At 43.3% G+C, this 19,005-nt stretch overlaps 1 protein-coding gene across 1 annotated transcript in view; it reads left to right on the top strand.

Moving 5' to 3' along the window:
• The first annotated feature begins 5,444 nt into the window (after window positions 1-5,444).
• Window positions 5,445-19,005, top strand: part of JAZF1 (JAZF zinc finger 1) — a 188,972-nt gene continuing 175,411 nt past the window's right edge. The window contains exon 1 of the mRNA XM_035316314.1: window positions 5,445-5,709. Within this exon, the coding sequence (XP_035172205.1) occupies window positions 5,595-5,709 (115 nt within the window). The 5' untranslated portion in view covers window positions 5,445-5,594. The remainder of the gene's footprint in view (window positions 5,710-19,005) is intronic.

Raw genomic sequence — 19,005 nt, 5'->3', positions numbered from 1 at the left:
GAGATCCAGAAATGAAGGACCTGGGTTGTCTTAACTAAATTTTGATTTAGTGCAGAGAAATTGGAAAGAAAATGTGAGATGGCACTAAACCACTGCCATGTCCCACGTCTTTGCACTCCAGATCACTGATGTAAGACAGAACAGCCTTAAGGATCACTTTAAATCATCCTGTAACTATAGCATCATAAATGATCTTCAGGGTCAGAGGATAAGAGAGTTTGACTTTCTGGCAGTTGAGAGTTGTGATGACGCTTCTACTCAAACAAAGAAAACAAGTAAATGTGTGTTTTAATTTAGTTTTTTTTTTTGTGTGTGTGTGTGTGAAAATGATACTATAATCTTGATACATTTTGGAGTGAACATCTTTTTTTGACTGACTTCATAAACTACTACGTCAGTAGATGCCATGGAATCCAGTTATGAGTTGGGTCCTCAATTTAGGAAGCGAAAGTGGAAAAGACAAAAAATTCAGAATGGGAGACTTCTGCATTTTTGAGAGGCTGTAAAAACTATTAGACTGAAAGTTTCACTCTGTACTATTAGCTTTAATTAAAGAACAAGTTTACCTTTCATTGAGGTAAGCTTACAAAATTGTGTTATTTCTCTAACCAGTTATTTTACAAAGTATACGTTAATTATCTCCAATTGTCTGAGTAAAAAAGTATAAAAGGTTTTAGAAAAGTATGCTGCTATAACCCATAGTAAGAATAGAGTAGGCTATTTAATACCGATGTAATTGCAGGTTCTTTGAAGAGACCATTTAAACAGCTTGTATTTTAAAACTCCAAGGCAGTCTAACACTGTAAGAGCAGTTTATGCTATAACATCATGTAAGCTCCAAATTTCCTGAAGTAGTCAAAATAAGACAAGATTCTTTTTTTTTCTTTTTTTTTCTAGGTTACAGGTAACTGGAAGTACAGAGGCAGCTTTGATCTCCTGTTTATCTGAAGCTTTGTCCTTCTGAAAATGTGCAAGTCTCTCAAAAAGTTCAACTAAGCAGGATTTCTATCTATTGTTTTGGGGCATCTGGAACTAGTGGGGAATACAGTACTTTCCCAGCTTAACATTTTATTTTTCCATTGCACCCTGAAGCTACACTGTGCACTGCCAAGAGAAAACTAATTCAGCAGTATAAATTAAAAATAGGATTCTCGTGACACAAACTGCATAAATATGTTTTACTTGTATAATGACTTTGCAGCAGTGATGTGTCTCTGTTGTGAATTCTTCTCAACTTGTGAGATGTGTTTTACATTGCCAGTTTGCAGAGGGAAACAGAAATAAAATGTTAAAAAATATTACTGAAAGATGAACAAGTGATTTTTAGGGGAAGGTGTTGCCAACTATTTTTTTGTAATATTCAATTATCCTTGAGCTATTTTTTCTTTAGGGGAAGAAAAAAAGTAAATGTTTCGAGTATGACTTCAATAGTTTAACAATCAGAACTGCATTAAGACTGTAATTTTACAGTTTCACAGATTTACGTCATTCTTGTACAAGAATCATAACAATCTTCTCGGTAATGCTCTACTATAAACGCAGCTGAAAACAAGAACTTTACATAAATGATACTGTAAATAAAGCTGTGAACCAAGTATTAGGTTTTCCTTACTATTTGGCAGGGGGGTGATATTTTCAACAAAAGCTTTATCACCCTTGGAAAGCCAAGGACAGCAACTACCAAGTGTTTCCAATTCTGACCTCTAGCAGCCCAGAGAGCGTGAGGATAGAATAAGCAGCTTTCAGGAATCCAGAACAGTGTGAGTGGATGGTAGCAATCTATCTTCAGATAAGGCCCAGCAGTTACGCTACAGCAGTTAATTAGCACACTGTAACTATTAAGTCATTAGTAGAAATTAGTTATTACAAAGACCGAGTCAAAAGTCATTGAATAAGGGTCTAAGAGAGATCTAATGAGATAAGGAATCTTACCAAACCATGACTATAAACCATCAGCTTAAGGAAGAAATTAATTAAAATTACTCTAAACATGTTTATTTACCAAAATTGAGTTTAAATGGGGCACAAAGGCATGGTGTTAGTGAAGAAAAGACGCGGACCTAACATACGTATTTCTAAGCAGGTAATCAGATGATCTAGGAACCTACCCATCCCTCAGTCTTGCAATGAGGTCTGAATAGCACATCCTTTTCCTTGCACGCAGCCCTGCTCTCTGCTGAGTGCAAGCATATGCCTAAGCAGAAACGGTTGTTGAACTAAGGGTCTTCTTAGTGGCCTTCAAATTAACTTCTTCAAAAATAAATAAAGCACGGCCTACCAGCCATTTAAGCTTTTTTTCTCAGCTCCATTTATTTAAAGTATCCTTTAAGACAACTATTATCACCCCTGAAATGGATCTACTCAGCAATTAGTCCCAGCTTGACAAATCATTTGGGTCCAATTTGCATTTATTTCTCCCACAGAACAAACCAACATGGGAGTAAGTTCTGAGTTCCTTCTCTTAGTTTGTTGTATCAACACCATAGTTTCTGTCCCAGGAAAACTTGAATAAGAAAACGATTATTCATAATAAAGGACTCAAAGACATATTGGACTGGGTAAACTAGTGATATAAAGTTTCTTAAAAATGATTCTCAGATAATCTCCCTTAAGCATCCAGATACTTAGGAAAGAACACAACAAGTAGTACAACAAGGAAGGAAGGGTGGTATATTCTACAACTATTTATTATGTGAACATAATGTATTTTCCACATCTGTAATACACAGATGGTGACAAAAAGGTCAGTGAATATGGGAAGAGTTGAGCATATGATGTTCTTTGTTGTGTGTTCATGCCTGTGTCTTGAACCTAGTCCCTTGTCCTTACATTGAAACCAGGCCCATAGCTCAAACCACGGGGGGGAGGGGGGGAGTGACTTAACTAGCAACTTCTAGTGAAGCCATTAAGGCTGAATATCTGTAAAATCAAGCCCTACAGAGTAAGAGGAATAATTACATAAAAATATACTGACCTGAATACTTACCCTATGGGATATTGAATGGCTCCTGACTTTCCAGCTCTTCTCAACCACTGCAAGAGTTAAGTACTCAAAAGATCTAAAAATTCCAGAGAATTTAGCAAACAGTAAAAGAAAAGAGACCTGCAGCTAACTGACCAAGCTCACATATCAGAAAGCAATCACGATATTGTCTGTTAGAAGCAGGTTACAACCATGAATGTTTATTACTTGATAGCTACAAAACTACTTTGATTTCTTTGTAGGTAGCAAGTGTTCTTTATTAACAGCTATAACCAGCTACTGACACCAACCCAATGTCCATCACAGTTTTGTTTTTTAAGACTTAATCATGAGCCTGTTGAACAGGGTTGATCAGCCCTGAGAAAATTCTTTTATTTAATGTACATTCAAATTAACCTTGACTTCCTATCTCAGAAATTTTCTATTTGATTTATGCTGATCTACACTGAGACAGCGCCTACTCAGGCGCAAAGAAAAATAAAAACTCTACAGTCCTGATGTTGTTAACAGCGCAGAGGACCCATGCTTACCAAAGTCACTACAGGTTTAAAAAGGCCTATGTGCCTGACTACACAAATTAGCTTCCAAAACTGCAGTTTCCTAGAGAAGACGCTTACCTTGCCATATTACTTCTCTTCCCCACCCACTGTTGCTTTATGCCTTGATCACATGGACACTTGCACGTACTTAATTTTGTGGCATTATTCATGACAGCAACTTGTGCAGCATGAGCTTCCAGGAACATGGTCCAGGAACAACTCCTCCTTTGCTGAGTCAACTCTTAGTGAGCAAGTTTCTTCAGTGACAGAAAGACACTGGAGACTATTCGTCTGAGACTAGTTACCTCTAAAATAGTTACGCTCAAAACTGGCAGATCAAACGGCAGATGTCTGATACCAAACACCTCTGTAGTACTCAAAAAAGTTACACATTTTCATATAACGTTTAACAGCAGCAGCTCCCCAACCTTCTAGGCTACAGGCTGACTGCTGCCCTCCATCCTGAAAACATTGTGTGGACTACCGTGTGTCTGCTACCTTTTTTAATGTGTGAACGGTTCAACACTGTTCTGTGGTTCAACATCCCATGGCTATGCAAAGTTTATTTGCAAACTCTGTTTACAAATTCTAGTTCTATGTGTCAAAGTAAAAGGTGGTGTCACGTTATTTTTTCCAGAAAATAGTGTTTGTGCTTGCATTGAGAAACATACAACTGGACAAGACAAAAAAATCATAAATATTAAAGTGAATGTGTAAGGAGATGGCTAAAATAATGTACAAGATAAAGCTTTTTTCTGTCACCACAAATGGAAAGTTCTGTGATACACAGGGCAATATAATCACAACCCAGGATTTTTCCTTCTTAAACGGGCAAATACTTATCTTTCCATCCACTAATCATTCATTTTTAGGCTTGGCTATTCTTTAGCTCTTACAGCAATGCTAAGAACATCCCCACCTGCAATACAATGAATAAAACACATGTGGATTCTGCTTATCCTTATACACATGGTTAATTTTATAGAGATGAGAACAGTCTAGGGCTGTTATCCATCAGTGGGTTCAGTGCAGTTATTTATGTCTAGACAATTAAGGGAGCTTTATACAGATTTTGAGATTTTTTTAGTTACACTTTTCCTGAAAATCATTAGTAGTATTGGAGGACTATATAAATATGGAAAAAGATGATTATGAAATAGAAGCGGGGGGGAAAAAGAGAAGGCTTCCTGACAAGCACTCTCTCTTTTTTTTTCCCTTTTAATTTTAAATAAAGCTGTCTGTGAATTTGAGCCTAGGGAGACCTTCATTAAAATCAATTAATCAGTCAGCCTCTCCGCTGAATAGCTTTCTGGAGACAAAAAGTCAAAATAGGTTTCGAGAGCGAGGTGCGTGCCTCCCGCTCGCTCCCTCCTCCTCCTCCCTTACACCCGCGCGGCTGCGGCCGCCGGATCAGGCCCCGGGGTGGGCCCTGCGCCCGGGGGTACCCCCGGAGGCCTGGCCCGGCCGCAGGTGCCCCAGGCCCACGCAGGTAAGCACCGGGGCGGGTGGCCTCGGCTGCCCGGGGCGTGAGGGGACAGCGAGCCGCCGGCGTGGGGCTGCCCGCCTGGCTGCTGCCGGGCGGCTCCCCTCACCTCAGGGGCCGGCCGTTGCGCCGCCCCCCGCCCCGTCCCCGCTGCGGGCGAAAGTTGGCGGCGGGCGGCGGGGCGCTCCCGGTCCCTCCCTCCCTGCCAGCCCACCCACCCCCGGCGCGGCGCGGGGCGGCTCGGGGCGGCCCGGGTGCCCTGCTCCCGCTGCTCCCGCTGCCGGCGGCCGCCGCCGCCGGGGTAGCACAGCTGTTACGGAGCGGCGCTGGTCCCTCCTCCCAGCTGCGGCTGCCTCATCTCCCCCCACCCAGCCCGGCCCTCCCCTCCCCTCCGCCGCTCCCGACGCTGCCGCCGCCGCCACCTCCTCCTCCTCCTCGTCGTCGTCTCCCCACCCCCAGCCTCTCTCTCTCTCTCCCTCCCCATCTCCCTCTCGCCGTCCCGTTCCCCCCGGCCCCCGCCTCTCCCCGCCCTGCCGCCGCCGCCGGCCCTGGCAGAGCAGGCACGGCGGGGGGATCTCGATGTAACACCATGACAGGCATCGCCGCCGCCTCCTTCTTCTCCAACGCCTGCAGGTTCGGGGGCTGCGGGCTGCACTTCCCGACCCTGGCGGAGCTCATCGAGCACATCGAGGACAACCACATCGGTGAGTGCCCGGGGCAGGGCAGGGGCGAAGGAGGGGGGAAGCCGGAGGAGGGGGGCGTGGGGGCACAAGGTGCAGCGGGAGGGAAGGGGCCGGCGGGTGAGGAGCGGTGCCGCGGGGCGACGTGGAGGGCTCCCGGGGGAGGCGGCGTGCGGGGCACGGCGGGGTGCGGGGGACGCGTGGTGGCCGCGGCGAGGGGGAGTTAGTTTGCATTGGCAGGAGGGAGTGCAGAGACCCGGAGGAGGAGGAGGAGGACGGGCACAGCACGCCGCCTGCTGCTTCCGCCCCGGCTCTGGCTGTCAGGGCTCCGGGGAAGGAGGGAGGGAGGGAGGGAGCCGCCGCCGCGGCAGCCATTCCGCTTCCTCCTCCTCCTCCTCCTCCTCCTCCTCCTCCTCCCGCCGCTGCGTCCTGTCAGCGCCGTTGCTAGGTGTGGCGGCGAGGATGGGGCGGCGTGCGAGGGGAGGCCGGGGCAGAGCCGGGACGCTCCGCTCGCCGCCCTCAGCCCATCACCTGCGGGCTCCCGCCGCCGCCACCCCGCTCCCCGCCTCCCCTCAGCCCCGCGGCCGGCGGGGCGCTGCCTCCTCGCCGCCTCCCCGGCCAGGGGGGCCTCGTGGGCGGGCGGGAGCGTGCGCAGGGGCCGCCGGGCGGCGCCGCGGGCAGGGGGCGGCGCGGCTGCCGGCCGCCGGCCGTTCACGCCAACTTTCCCTCGCCCCCCTCCGGCGGCCTTGCTCCGGCGGCGGCTAGGCCCGAGGCGTGCCCGCCTGGACGCGCTGAGGGCGGGGAGGCAGCGCCCCGCGGCTCGGCCCCGGCCCCGGCCTCAGCCCCACCCCCCCCCCCCCGCGTGTGCTGCTTCGGCAGGTGTTGGCTCTCAAACCTGAGGCGCCGATTTTCTTCTCCGCTGCCTGAGCGCAAAGGAAGTGAGCTTCTGGAGGTGGTTCTGCCGGGCAGAGCGAGTTCCAAAGCCAGCGTGGTGGTGGTGGGGGGGGGTGCTGAAGTTTTAAGTGCCTGTGGGCCGCAGGCTGCTGTGCTCCAGTAAAAGTATAAGGAAATAAAGTGCTGCCACAAACTGAAACGAGCGCTGGTTTCATCACTTTAATTACATTTTAATAGGCAGGCCCAAATATCCCCCCCAAAAAACACCAAACTTCAAATTGCAAGCGTAGCATCACATTCATATAATGTTACGGGTCAGAAAGATTAAAGGTGTGCTGCTGCTAATTACCACGATGTCTAGGATGAAGTAACAAAACCACACACCACAAGACCGTGTAATTTATGACTCGGCGTGGTGCAAGTGTGCTGTTGTGATACTGCTGGCTCTTGGGGGGTTTTCTCTTGAATCTCAGATTCTTCGCTTTTCTTATGCCCAGCGTCACATCGCGACGGAAAAGCTTGGGGGAAGCAGTTACCCAAAATGAAAGCTCATAAGTCATCTGGTGCATCCCTCAAATGGGTTATCAGCCCGTAGGTGTCACAGCCCGCAGGGTGTCAAAAAAGATAGAGTCCAGCCCATGCGGTCTGTGCGTTGCTCTGTAATCACTGATCAGCAGTTCTCAGACTTCTCAGCAGAGAAGAGAACTTTATCTGGAAATACTGTAATTCCATAATAATCGTATATTTAATTCTGTTGCAAATACTACCTGTTTTTTTTTTCTACCTTGAAGTTAATAAAGTGCTACTGATTCAGCACGTGCACGTACATGTAACATGGCATTGGCTAACACTTGGAGTACGCAGAACAGACACTTTGCACGTAGGATGTCATACGTGCACCTGATGGTGTCCTAAGTGGTGCAAAATGGTGTAAGGTTGCTCATGCTTTAACACTTCACCTCGGCATGACGGTAGGTTAAACCTGACCTGCTCGTGAGCACAAGGCACAGGTATGTTACGTTACCTTTATCGAACACCTGACAAACCAGTTGGGAGTTGCACCTGTTACACCAAGATGGATCCCAGTCCTCACATGGAGGCCTCAGCTGGGCACGTTGGTGCGTGTGATGTGCTCCTGGAGCAGCTTGAAGGATCAGAGGCTGAAATCTCACCCAGTACGGATTCTGCCAGAAAGTGATTAACGTTTCCAAAGGCAGCTTTAAAATAAAGGAGCGAATGCCTGAACAGGAGCTTGTGTTGGAACTCTTTTCTCAGTATGTCTGATGCAAACGCTTTCTGTCACGCAGGTCTAGAAATGTGCACCAAAATTTGTCATGTTAAAAAATAACTGTAGCTTTTGGCATGCAGAGCAGGGTAACACGCCATGTAAAACATATGTTGCTTGGGACCTTCCGTGTGTGCTGCAAGAAAAAGAAAACTCGATTGAGTTATTTCCCGCTATTAGTTTAAACTGAAGTGAGAGATTGCAAGGTGAACGGTGTTGCAGTGCAGGTAACAAGCCTGACGCTGCGAACAGCTCTGTGCGGGGAGACCTTTATGGCGTGGGCTCTTGATGCTCCCTCCATGTAGTTCCAGTTGCTGCAGTGCTGCTGCTGTGTCACATTCCACAGGGTGGGTTAACAGTCATTCACATCCTCACTGCCGTGCTGATGAGGATTTGGTCATTTTTTCAGAGCTCAGTTGTCCCTGAAAAAACAAATACTTACCCAGGGGTCTTTTTCATCAGCCTTGCCAGTAAAGCTCAACTTACTATAAGGAAACACTTGTGGCATTTTGGGGATGGAATGCAATTAGTTTCTGAGGGGTTCTGTAGTTCCTTTTCTTACTTGTAGTGTAACATTCGTGAATAATGATATAGTAATGAAGTAATTCATTGTGCAGTTTTTTTGTTTTGTTTTGTTTTTCCCCCTTACATCTGAGGGACCACCTGATAAATGACCGGTACCTTAAAAAAGAAAATCAGTGCGGGTAACCTGGGAGAGTTGTGCCTGTTGGATGAAACATTTACATCTGAGATAGTGATCGGCTGCTGCGTTTTCAGCTTTTGCATTTAAGTATTGCCTTTGTGCATTCTGTTGCACTGAATACTTATGCTAAATCAGGAGTATTGCTCTTGGGCCTTTCAGAGGGTGCTAACAGTGTACTCTGCAATGAGAGCGTGTTCTACACGAGGAACTCTTGTAATTCTGCAGCAGTGCTGACAACCAAACAGGCTGTATTATCATTTTCTACAGTTCAGAGCTGAAAGTAGACATTGATTCAAAACTGTTGGTTAGTAATTTTTGCAGTGTTTCTCTGTGAACTTTTTCTACCAGCACCTTGTTAGTGCAGCCTGAAGTGCTGTCACCTTCCCTGTAAGCATGCCAACGAGGGTGTCTTTTGGTCTGGTTTAGTAGGCAATGTCCCTGTCTCTGGGGTGGGAGCAAAAGGCCCAACTTACTGCTCTTTGCTGGATTCACGCTGTAGAACAAACTATGTTAGTTCAAGCCAGTTATTTCCCCGAAGAGTACTGTGTAGGAGAGGGTGTGTGCGGGGGAAACAACTGGAAAACCTAAGTGCTAATTACTCAGATGTGGCAACATGGCAATTTCTATTCCATTTCTTCTGTCCTGATGATGTCTTCATCAAAAGTTGGACTGTGTGGTAAGGCTATGATGCTAAGAACAGGAGTTCTGTTTTCACAGAGCGTTTCTGAAATTATATTGAAGTCTAACTTGGTACAAGTAATCTTCTGGGGCCTTGTCATCTGTTCTCAGAAGTCCAGAGGGCTGCATGCTTTTAATCTGCCCATAGCTGAACTGTATACTTTAGAGAGGAGGGTCGGTGCCTCCTTAAAGCTAGTTCCTAATGCAATGTTTAGTCTGAAAATAAAGAGACAGTACTTTAGCTGAGTCACTTTATCGGATTTTGACAACATATATATAAATTTGACTTACATTTATTTTTGAGTATTCTTAATCGTGTGTGCAGTTGAGGTTGTTGCTTGTATGAGCCAGTATGTGCTCCCTTGTTTCATGGTAAATATTGGCATGACACACACACACACACACACACCTGTGCAGCTGTATGGCTTACATGGACAGTTCCGCTTTTCCGAAGACCTGTTGAGTGTTGAGGAATGGATGTGAATGAAATGAGCGTACAGCTGGGCCTGAAGAAGCAACAGTGTGTATAGGAGGAGATGCAAAAGATCAAACCAGAAGACACTCTTAAATTAATGGAGGTAGAAGTTGTTAATTGTATTGTGCTGAGAATGGCTAACAGATACTGAAGGGAGAAAACCCCCAAATGTTTGCATATAGAATAGTCACACAAACTAAGATGATCTACTGGCGCTGCGCACACAAATTCCTGTTATTGAACAGCTTCCAGCAAGGTATTTGTATAGTGGCCTTGGTTGTCAGAGCTGAGCTGTGGTGCTTCTCATTAAAGTTGACTGATTCCCAAATACTAGGATGGCTCCTGCAACAGAACAGTACTTGCTGTGAGAGCACAGGCAGCTGTTTTTTCCAAGTAGTAGGATTAGCAAGAAAAACAAAACTTCAACAAAAGAATAGTTGCAGAAGATGGACCAAAAACTGCGTATAAAATACGGCGCCTCTGAAAAGTTCAGGTCATATGAAGGAGGAAAGAGGCTTCTGAAATTCTGTCTGAAACTTTGGCATCTGCTGCCTTCAATGACTTCACTTTGTGCTTAATATTAGGCAGTTGGGGCCAAATTCTGCAGCAAGGAGTTCAAGTGGTTTCATAATCCTTGGGGTGAATGCATGTAGCTTGCTTGAAGTTGGCCCTTTCAATATTTTCTCTGAAATGCTAATAAAGGTTGGGCCATGTCCTCACTTTTGCTGCGAGGTGTTGAGTTACAAGCTGGCTGCGAGCACACGCAAAAATGGCATTTGTTATTGCTGCGATGTTTGCTTTGCTCCCCTTTGTGTTAGGGAAACTTCCACCAGCATATTGGATAAAGTGCAGCGGGATGTCAGTGACAGCTCCTATATTGGAGCTCACAGTACGCTGTGTAAAACAAGCATAGAAAGATGCAATGCTTCCGTGTTGCTAGTGATGAGGACAAGGGGCTACGCATGTCAGCACTTATGGGAGGCCTAGCAAGATTGAGCCTGGAAGGGTTTTAACCTCAAGCAGAGCTCTTTAGAAGAATAGGAAGATGATGGAAGTAGTTAGTGTCATGCAACTCCATTTTAGCATTTTACTTAGTGTATAAATTAAAATTTGGAGTTCAGATTTGCCTTTTTTAAGAGGTGGTAGTTCTTATCCTAAGGCTTCTTGTACCGCAAGCGATGCGGCACCTGTAAGGGATAGTTTTGTGGAGAACATATGTAGCGGTTATCACGTCTGCTCTTCAGGGCATGAGGGAATGTTTTTCTAGCCAAGCAGCTGTCCCTATGAAGAAATAAGGTAAAACAGTATATGGGATGCTTCATCCAGTACCTGGAAATTGGAGGACAGGCCTGTACTCAGTTGCTGTGCTATGTAATGGGCATAAATGTGTGGCCTTGCAAAATAAATGAACAATTACACTTATTTACCTCAGCAGCAGTACGAATTATTGTTCATTGAAAGCAACTGACTAAACCTAATTGTGGCAATATTTATCTTAATTTAATCTTCTGTCCAGCTGTATTTTTTTTAAATTTATTTACGAAAAATGCATTTGACAATGATGTAGAAGGATGTATGTTCCAAGGATGTTGCTTACTCACTTTGCAAGTTGGTGTGGTGAGAAAGGCCATTCTATTTCAGGAAGGTTTTTCTATCTTAAATAGTCTTTTGTGACTAACAGTTCTTATCAGCACCTTTTTTTTTTTCTTCTCCTCCCTGCTTGCAATCTTGAGCAGAGCAGATTTTGGGATTCTGTTTCATTTCCAGGTCTGGTTTCCTTTGCTCTTTGGGTTTGAGTTTAAATTGTGATAAAACATTAAGTGCAACATTTGTGAAAAAATCTAGATTATATTAATCACATGGAGGTAAATGGAATTGCCATTAAACTTCAACTAAAACGTGATTTTTGATACTTCTATGGCAGAATATGATCTTGTTCTGAGGTTGCTGATTACATGGAGAGGCTAAGGCATAAAATATTTTCAGAGCTTAAAGTTTTAGTCTCCTGTTTTATAGGAAGAAAGGGCTGAAAACAAACATCTGTTAACGTGTTACAAACACATATTTTCCTTTTTAAGGTTGAAGGCCTTGTATAAAGTCAATAGGAATATTTTCTTTTTCCTCTGCCTACTCGAGTGGCTTTGGGTGAGGCCTGTTGCGGGGCTGCATACAGGCGGTTTGCAGGGACTGTTCATCTTGTACAATAGCAAACCTAAATAAATACAAGTCAGCAAGTGAAACAAGTCGAAGAAACATCAGGTTAACTTGTAGTGGTTGTGTTATACTTCACTTGTGCAGGGCATACTTGGTTTTGGGCAAAAACATATAGCGATTATTGTATCTGCTCTTGAGGGTGTGAGAGAATGTTTTTGTAGCTGAGCAGCCGTCCTTATGAGGAATGTAAAGTAGTCAGGTCAAATCTTCTGTTTCTCACCTCCTCTTTACCTGGGGAATGTGAAAAGATGATGTGAATAACATAAAATAATCGAGGAAGAGGTGATGCTAAAAAGACAAGGAAACGCGCCTGTCTGATCTGGAGGCAAACTCTTCTACCGTTCCTTCCTCCTGTATGATATGGTGCAAATATAAACAAGTTACCAGAAATATTTTGTGACAGGCTACAGAATACTTTCATGCAAAATAAATAAGCTCTGGAGGCCAGCTGCTTTCAGCGTACTTTTTATATTGCCCCTGAATGTGCTTTTTTCTTTATTTATAATTCTTTTTCTTGAGCAAGCTATGATTTACTAAGAAGTAATTTTATTTGTCTCTACTAAACACCAGTGATTCAAAATTTGATAAAATCTAAGTAGATAGCCTGTGACTTTCTCAATGTGTATTTAGCTAAGATTTTAGTGTTAATTTGAAACAGTGGTAATTAAAGAATAGATGTGATGAATTTGCTGTAGTTAACAAAAAAGGTCCTTGGTTTCAAGGGTCTGTGAATAATTCCACACTTAAAATTAAGTAACCAATTACTGTTATTTAGTGTCTGATTCTATACAAAGACATTTGTAAATGCTTTATTTATTTTACTTTCCTTCACTTATGAGAGGCTAGAGTAATATTCTGACCTGTGGAATACAAGAAATATTCCCATGGATAGTCTAATGATTTTTTTTTTTTGATACTGATTTTTGCATTTTTCACCCTGAATTCTTAGGGTGCTCTTTCTTAATTATTTGCTGTGACAAAGACAGGGAGTGGATTACTTGACCAAAGAGACTGCAGTGCTGTTTGTGTGAGCAGACTGGAGTACGTTACTACTGTGGACTGTGATTTAAGATAATAATAATACATTAAAGAATAATTAAAAAAATATATATGACTGAAATACAGCTGTTAGTCCCATTTCTGTCTTATGGTAGAAGGATGAAGCAGAATTTATTAGTTTAAGTAGAATTTATCAATTAACTGGAAAAAGTGGATAAAACAATGGGATTTGAAGCCAAGCTTGGCTGTCTTATGACCCCCAAAAGATCAGAATTTAGTTCGGATGTATTTTGATACACTTCTTCTGACTTTGAATTATACAGATTTTTTAAAGAGATTTTTGTGCAAAGCTGCATTTTGAAATGTTGACATTTCTGAAATTGCTCCAACAAAATGTTTTTTTAATTTAGGAAATACTTGGACACTGCTGAGATTTCTCTCCCCACATGGACTTTTTTTCTTTTTTTTTTCTAAGACTACACTGTCAAACTTGACTAAGCTGCAAATGTTTCTGTTCCTTCTGGAAATATATTTTTTCCAACATATTTTGACAAATAGTAAATATTCCTTGAATAAAAATAGAACTGCTGAATATCACAGTGTGTTGTGGAAACAAGGAGATGTAAAGTATCGTGTGTTTCTTCAGTAATGTGCAATGTGGTCATCTAACTTTGTAGGAGGTATCCAGACAGAAGCTGTAAGTGGAGCTGTAACATAGAAGTAGCAGGCTGGTACATCTAAGACGCCAGAGATCCAATTTCACTGCTGTCTGAGATTGGCATGGGCACATGAATGTGAACTCAGCCCCATGTTGTGATAGATGACCGTGGCATTCAGGGAAGAAAACTGTCTGTCGTTATTTCACTCGATTCTTTTTGCTGTAATCGTTCTGAGCATCTTCATCAGCGTGTGTGCGTGTTACAGGAATTCATTTAAGGGCTTCATGGAGACTTCAGGTGCTTATCTGCTTGCAGGTGAAGCCTGCATACCAAGTTACTGAGGTCTACCCTTGCTTCCTGTTTGCTTTTCTGTTCAGTTCAAAGTACTGACTTTGATTCGAGTAAATTTGGCTACAAACTTGTAAAAAGACCTGGAAAATTTACATCTTTTTCTAACAACCTGTAGAAGTGTTGTGGCTTCTGTAACTTGCAGAGGAGTGTCTGCTACCTCGCAGGCATCATTATTTGTTACACTGGGTTAGCTGAGTGCTCTGAGAGTTATTAAGGTCCCAGTTTTGATGTATAAAAATAAACAAACAAAAACCCACTCACCTGTATTTCGTTTTGGGGCCAGGCTAAGCAGATTTTTTTTACTGAGGCTTCATCATATAAACTCTTCATGATTAGGATAGAGGGAACGTAAGTAAATGCTGTGGAGTTCCAAAGAAACCCCCAAATAGCTCCTCTTCCCCATAGACTTGTTTAGGCCGCATTGCTAGAGCTTCCTGACTCATTTAATGTGTTTGCTAATGTGAAAAAGATGGATTGGTGGGAAGGGGAGCAAAACCTCTCTGCAGCTGTGACATGAAAAAGCAGGAGTATGCTGCTTTGTGCTCTCGAGCTGGGGCTTATTTATCCAAGTGCAGAGTGCCATGGACCTGGAAGGGATAACAAGCTCACATAAAGTTGCTTAGGACTACTGTGATATTTGGAGGCAGGAGGAAGGCTGTGAGGTATTTGCAATAAACCTCTGTGGTTTGCACAGCCTTGCAAGGAGGAATTAGGATGGCCTAGGGTCCTCTAGTGTAGTTAGAAGCACTGTATGCTCCTGGGAAGAGACAGGGCATGGTAGAGGTATGGTTTGTAAAGGGTGGGAAGATAATGTTATACGCGGTGCTTTTTGTTGCTGTTTGATTTTTGCTTTTTCTTGTATGCTTTTCCATTTCAGAGGACTGTGCTAGGGAATCTCCTTTTCCCAGGTTCAGTGTAAGCCCTTACTATACTTGAGAGGTGCTCTGTACCTGTGCTGTAGGACTTTTCCCACACAGACCTAGTACTGCAGCAGTTCCCTTGCATCTCAGAAAATCTCTTACATTGACTAAATAATCCCGAACCATGTAAATGCTACTATAGATGAGAAATGCAGATGCTGTAGCTGTGTCAGTCCTCATGCTTTATCTTTAGTGGTCACGCTTAACAGTACTTCCAAATATTGTTCTCTGTCCCAGGGCAGCTATCCAGAGAGTTAGTTATCTGGATGTAATATCTTGTTCTTCTTTCAGCCATCCAGAATGACCCCTTTCTCGCTGGCAGTTTCTGGTGAGGTTGTGAAGAGTGAGTCTTCAGAACAGAGCAAATAATCCTGTCTTTGCTCGCAGTTATCTTGGGGCAGTTAGCAAGGCTCTCTTTAGACCAGATTCAGTGGGGAGATAAAGTCTGCGTTGGACACGGTGATCTGGAACAAAGTTATATGCCAAGGAGTTTTAATGGCTCTCTGAACCAGCTTCCAGAGCCAGGGTAAATATCAAGAGCCTGAAAGCGAAGCTTGTTAAGGTGAGATGATAACTGGATACCCAGGATGGGGAAAAGGTATTTGTTGCTGTTACCTTTTGTGGATAATTTTGATTATTGTATTTTATTATGAGCTGGTTGGGTTTTAATCACTCTGTAGAAGAAATTACCTTTGAGCTACCATTACCTAATGGACTTCAGCTCTGGAGTAATTTTCATATTGCAGAGTCTGAAACCATCATGAAAGAGATCAGTGAGAATGTCTGTATCTGCTATTGCTTTACCTGAACTGTACGTGTACCCTTAAATGCATGTCAAATATGGAAGTGGTATAATAAAAATGAATATTAATTTATTAGCTTAATGAATGTTATGGCAATATACTGAATTGCTCTGTAGCTGCATCTTTTCCCCTCAATGGCAATCTGAATTATTTAAAAAAGAAAGGAAGGAGAAACAATCCAGTTCCTGTAGCAGTATTACCATAAATCTGTGCTATTCCACTGACCTCTGAAATGTACTACATATATAGCTCATGACCAGCAGCAGGACTCCTTACTACCAGAAAGTGTTCTGGAAATGAAGGAATGCTTCTTCCCTGTCTCTACGTATTGAGAAGCCATCACATTTGCATTTGAAAACTGAATCCTCCGCCACCTTGGTTCCCCCAACCCTCTTTAATGTTGGAAAGCAGTGGAATTTTGCCTGCAGTGGTACAAGTGACTGCTTAAGATCCTTGGCACCTCGTATAATATTAATATTTGTTAGTAGCTCTCTGCTATGTGTGGCTAGAACTGGAGTGTGTAACTGAGTGTACACTTGTCTAGACAGTTCTGTTAACTTATGTGGTGAAATAATGCAACATTTTTTACAGCCATTTTGTTTTACTAGACTTATTATACCAGTAGTTATGGAAAATAATTGATATTGATCTTTCTGCATGTGTAATTGAAAAATATCAATTCTAATTGAAGACCAGCTAAATGTTTCTTTCAGAAGCCTGGAGAGATGCAGGTGGTTAGGATGAAAAGTGAGAGCAGAAGGGAGCTGGTTAGGAAGAGCCCAGATATTTAGTTTGTTGCTGGCAAATTGACACAGGATAGTAAACTGCAGAGGTAAGAAAAAAAAACTCCAGTACCTGCACTTCAGGAAGAAGTTGAGGAGGATTAGTCACCCTTTCATAACAACAGCAACAAAAACCCCATATGTAGTGGGGGGTTGGCATAAAAAATGTGTTTTTTTTTTCTTATCTGTGTTGATACATGGAACAAAGACAGACCTTTACATCTCTCTTCTGTTAATCTCCTAGCTATTTCCTAAACCAGGAAGATGTGACTCCGCTCATTCCCTGCCACCTGTCTTCTGCCAAACCCTGACGGAAGGAGAGGGATGATAAATTCCACGGCTACCTATTGCTGTCCACATAGGAGGGTCTGCTCAGGCCCTCTATACCTTTTGATAAATAATTATGTTCAGTAGTTCTGGTACCCATACAGACCACAGATTTTGGTTTTGGTGACCCAAGGTGGTTTGCCCTTTGCATAAGAAATGTCCACTCAGAAAGGCATTATGCATGTATTCTGTTGTAGAGCTGGTAGACATGTTTTAGGATTTGTAGGCAAATGAGAAATTGTCTACTGTTCTGTTACTGCTTTTCAGAAAATCTCTAGCCAGTGGTTGTGCTCACCTGTTGCTAACCCTTCTGACTGTTCTTTTTGTTCTCTTCTGCTGCTGCCCCACAGGTGAGTGGTTTATTTTTCCCCATCAGAATTGGAGCTGTTCTGTCACAGCTGCTGCTGATCCTCTGTCCTGGAACCACTGAACATTGTGTAAAATCTCAAAGCCTTCTTTAGTTGTCAATGCTCTTTGTTCTGATTTATTTATTTTTGATTCTCTGTGGGGCAAGTGCAGCTAGAAACAGGTTGCTTACACAGGTATAATAATTTGATGTACTTCAGGTGTACTGATTAGGCCTGTGTGTTACTACGTGAACCCTGTAAACCCAAAAGGTTCCTTTTCCATCTTCGCCAAGTGTGTATGATGTTTGTCTCTCAATTTGAAGAACTAATGCTGAAATATCAAGTTTCAGGGTCAAAGAGACTCCAGTCTTAATATACCACATGCATATATTGGGTGCATTCTTTACTAACGCCTGACAACTTTTTCCTGATTTTCACCCTCCTAGAGAAAGCAAGGAAATATAGCAAGGAGTAAAGAAGGAAGAAATTTGAAGTTGAAGCAAGGAACAGAAGGAGTCTGTGACAGACAAGTGTGCTTTTTTTTTTTTTTTTATAAGCTCTTTAACAGGCAGTCAGTCTTGGTTGGAGTGTTTGAATCCCAAAAGCTGGGCAAAGTTACCTGCCTGAATAGAATCCATGTGTTTTCTTGCCAGTTGGAGGCACCCCCAATTCAGGAACAACTATTCTGGCCACTCATTTTCTGCAAGCTCGCTTTGGGAGTGGATGGTCAGGGATGTTCATGCAGTCTGCTTGAGGTGTGTACTTGACTAAGATTCAGAGTTCTTAAAACATGCCTAAAGTATCCTCAGTATACTGCCCTCACAGTCAGTCAACTTTGAAAACCCCTTTTGTCCGTATTACTATGAACCTTCACATTGGGTCATCTCTATAGGTTATTTTATCTACCTTAGTATTCAAGCTGAATCCCTCTTGGTATTTTGAATTCCTCTCCTCTGCAGGTGATCTGTCTGGATACTTATTTAATTCACTTGGTCTAGATAACACTTCTTAAGAGCAGGATTAATGATCTGGATGTAGATCATTTCCCTCCATATCTTCATCCTGAAGCAGAACTTCATGTACTTGAGACTTGAACTTTTTTGCTTGGCTTTTCTGCTCAGAATGCTGAGAACCTGGATACTTGCTCCAAAGGGCAGAGTTCAGAGAACTGGTGTTCAGCATGGTGAGAAAGCTACTGTGTATACTGAAGCACTCCTCATGAAGAAATAGTGCATCTTCTCCTTGTCAGATATGACATATCCTTTTCCTGTTCTTTCAAGAACCCAGTAGACTTTCCCTTTCGGTCAGTTTTAAAGTCATCATGTTTGGAGTCCTTGGATTTGTTGTAAGTTGGACAGGCAGTTGCCCATCCCTTCTAAACAAACATTGTTCCACTGCTGTTGTAGCAGAGCTGCTTTTTTTCCTTTCTGTCTCCTCCCCACCCACATATTCTCCCAGTGATTCCACAGCAGAATAGATCTCTTTCCAAGATAATAAAGGCTTTTCCTTCTGGCTACTGCTTGGTTACGTTCTACCTTGTTGTCTGTGGTGGTTTTACTGCCAGACACAGTACATTGTCACAGGTAGGTGGCTTAGTAAAAAACACTTCCTAATAACAGCCTCTCTGGCATGCAGTCTGCAGCTAGTTTAGAGGCTGCTTGTGTGAACCTCCTGTCCTGACTTTTTTTTTTTGACTGATTTCCTCATCCTGAGTCCATTACAGCTTTCCACCTTTGAACCTCTAAAGTGAAGCAACCACACGTGTTGGATGATGGAAGTTAGAATGTGTTAGGCAGAGCTGATGACAAGCGTTTGGGAAAGCAAAGGTTTGGATTATTTTTTTTTTTTTCTGACTTCTCACTAAAAGCAGAACATAAGAACAG

Source organism: Oxyura jamaicensis, chromosome 2, assembly GCF_011077185.1.
Source record: "Oxyura jamaicensis isolate SHBP4307 breed ruddy duck chromosome 2, BPBGC_Ojam_1.0, whole genome shotgun sequence".
Taxonomy (NCBI): domain Eukaryota; kingdom Metazoa; phylum Chordata; class Aves; order Anseriformes; family Anatidae; genus Oxyura; species Oxyura jamaicensis.
Note: the sequence above shows the minus strand (reverse complement) of the source record. Positions and strands in the feature narration are given on the sequence as shown.